This window comes from Aptenodytes forsteri, unplaced genomic scaffold (assembly GCF_000699145.1).
Source record: "Aptenodytes forsteri isolate BGI_AS27 unplaced genomic scaffold, ASM69914v1 Scaffold321, whole genome shotgun sequence".
NCBI lineage: Eukaryota > Metazoa > Chordata > Aves > Sphenisciformes > Spheniscidae > Aptenodytes > Aptenodytes forsteri.
Window position 1 is genome coordinate 1323892 of NW_008795030.1, and position 2880 is coordinate 1326771.

General features: G+C 63.5%; 1 protein-coding gene across 3 annotated transcripts in view; it reads left to right on the forward strand.

Annotated features, from left to right (window-relative positions):
• The first annotated feature begins 2133 nt into the window (after positions 1–2133).
• TRIM63 (tripartite motif containing 63) overlaps positions 2134–2880 on the forward strand; it is a 4150-nt gene continuing 3403 nt past the window's right edge. For all 3 annotated transcript variants that reach the window (XM_009276215.2, XM_009276216.2, XM_009276217.2), the window contains exons 1-2: positions 2134–2331; positions 2492–2658. In XM_009276215.2, coding sequence (XP_009274490.1) covers positions 2173–2331; positions 2492–2658 — 326 coding nt within the window. In that variant the 5' untranslated portion in view covers positions 2134–2172. The remainder of the gene's footprint in view (positions 2332–2491; positions 2659–2880) is intronic.

Genomic DNA, 2880 nt, shown 5'->3' on the forward strand with positions numbered 1-2880 from the left:
GGCCATCGCAGTCATTTTGGGAGGGGCCAGGGCCTGCCGCTGCTTGGAGGCCTGCAGAGAGCGAGCAGAGGCCGTTCAGGTACGCTCCCGCCAGAGCAACGCGCTCTTGCATCTCTCCCCGGTTAATTGGGAAGGAGCCCGGTGGTGGTTAGTGCCTCGAGGCCCTGCCTAAGCTGCCCCAAGCCAATTAGGGGCCGATGAGCCCCTAGTGGGTTTTGAAAGCTGATCAGGGCATTACACCCCCCCCCTCCCATTCCCGCGAATCCCCTTAATCAAGTCCAGAAGCAATTAGTTAATCAATGCCACCCCCCGGGCAAGGGCCAGCTTGTGGGCGTGGGGTGGGTGCACATCGGGGTGCCCCACTCCTGGCTCCGGTCGGTGGCTGACCCCCGCGCTGCCCTCCTGAGTGCCCGGCCAGCCCTGCTTCCATGCCAGCACCTCCCTGGAAGAGCCCCGAGTGCCGAAACGGGGACATTTTTGCAAGATGTGCTTGGCTGGTCCCAGCAGAGTCGCTTGGCCAACATGTGAGCCTGCCCGGAAGGAGCACCCAAAACAGCTGTGGGGCTGCCCTGCCCCGGGGGGGACTGGCTGCAGCAAAAATGGGGCCTGCGCACCCGTGTACCCATGCACCCGTGTACCCCTGTACCCATGCATCCCTGCACCCTTATACCCATGTACTCATGGACCCATGTACCCCTGCACCCATGTACCCTGTGTACCCATGCACTCGTGCACTTGTGCACCCATTTACCCATGCACCCACATACCCCTGCACCCATGTGCCCACTTACCCAATGCACTCATTCTCTTGTGCACCCTGCACCCATGTACCCTGTGTACCTATGCACTCGTGCACTTGTGCACCCATTTACCCATGCACCCACATACCCCTGCACCCATGCACCCTGTGTACCCATGCACTCGTGCACTTGTGCACCCATTTACCCATGCACCCACATACCCCTGCACCCATGCACCCTGTGTACCCATGCACTCATGCACTTGTGCACCCATTTACCCATGCACCCACATACCCCTGCACTTGTGCACCCACGTACCCCTGCACCCATGCACCTCTGCACCCACATACCCCTGTACTTGTGCACTCATACACTCCTGCACCCCAGCACTCGTCCTCTCCTGCCCGCAGTCGCTGTGGGCGCAGCAGCAGCCACCATCCCGCCCCACCCTGTCCCCCCGCCAGCGTGACCCATAGGCGACGGCACTATAATTACCCCTCTCTCTTCGTGCAGCTGCCAATATTTACAGGTCTCCCTGTGGACGGGCGCTGGCATTTGGCACGACACCCTGTTTATCGCTGCGCCAGCCGGGCACCGTGTGCCAGGGCTGTTTTCCCCGGCGGGTGCGGGTCCCGAGGGGCTGTGCGAAAAAAAAGCACACCAGCGCAGCTCTCGCAGCCCTCCCCCCTCCCCTCTGGGTCAGGTTTTGCAACCGAACGGAGGGGCAGGTTGGAGGTTGGCCGGCTCTCGCAGCCCTCCCTGCGGCTGCCCCTGCATCTGGGGTTACAAAAGAGCCCCCTAACCCCTTCCTGGGGAGGGAAGGGGGGACCCTGGTGCACGTACTGGGCATGGGGACTGCGTCTCCCTGGTGCTGCCTCTCCCCTCCAAGCACAGCCTGGGGACCCACTGGCGAGGCGCGTGTTTGCGCCCCATCAGTGGCCGCATTTTGGGAGTGCAAAGGGAGATGCTCCTTATGAGCCACCCCCCGCTGCTGCTGGCCGCGGCTCTGCCCCATTCCTGGCACCATCACAATGTCTGAATGACCGCGGGGCTGGTTTTTGCCCCTCCATGTCCCCACCCCTATGTCGTTGTGGGGTCCAGCCCCAGGATCCGGCCACGCTGCCCCCCGGGGTGTGCAGCCACTTGGCCTCAGGGCAAAGCCTGGCCTTGTTTATCCCCCCAGCTCCGGTTTCGGCGTGCCGGTAGCCGCAGCACGGGCAGGCAGGGCCTCCTGGACAGCTTGTCCCCAGCTTGTTTACCGCCGCCAGCAGCATCCCGATGGCTCAGTCCCGTGTGACAGGTGCTGCTTTCCCGGACACCCGACCCCGCGTAGGGATTTGGCTCCTCGTGACCGGGGAGCGACTTATAAATAGCAGGACGAGGGGTGCCGCCGGCAGCCAAGAGCGGGTGAGAGGAGCACGCCGTCGTGCCGATGGATTTCCAAGCCGGCATCCTGCAGGATGGCAGCCCCATGGAGAGCCTGGAGAAGCAGCTCATCTGCCCCATCTGCCTGGAGATGTTCAGCAAGCCGGTGGTGATCCTGCCCTGCCAGCACAATCTCTGCCGCAAGTGTGCCAACGACGTCTTCCAGGTGAGAGGGGGTCCCTGTGCCCATTCCGCCCCCCCCCCTGCCCGGGCTGGTGGTCACCGGGATGCTTGTGGTGCTGTGGGAACGCTCTCAGCGCTGCAGGGATGCTTGCGGTGCTGTGGGGATGCTCATGGACACCCCGATGTGCATCTCCCCCTCCCAGGCCGCCAACCCGTACTGGCAGAGCCGGGGCAGCGTGATTTCAGGGGGCCGGTTCCGGTGCCCGTCGTGTCGCCACGAGGTGCTGCTGGACCGTCATGGCGTCTACGGGCTGCAGAGGAACCTGCTGGTGGAGAACATCATCGACATCTACAAGCAGGAGTGCTCCAGGTGGGCACGGGCGGCTTGTGCCTTGCCCCGGCGGGGACATGGGGACGCGGGGACGCGGGGACGCGGGGATGCCCACCTTCTGAGCCCCAGCACCATCACTGAGACCGCAGGAGATTGCAGCTGGGCGAGAAACTGGGGGGCTTTTCTGCTGGCTCGATGGTCCCCAATCCAAATCTTCCTCCCCTGACCCAAATCTTCCTCCCCTGACCCAAATCTTCCTCC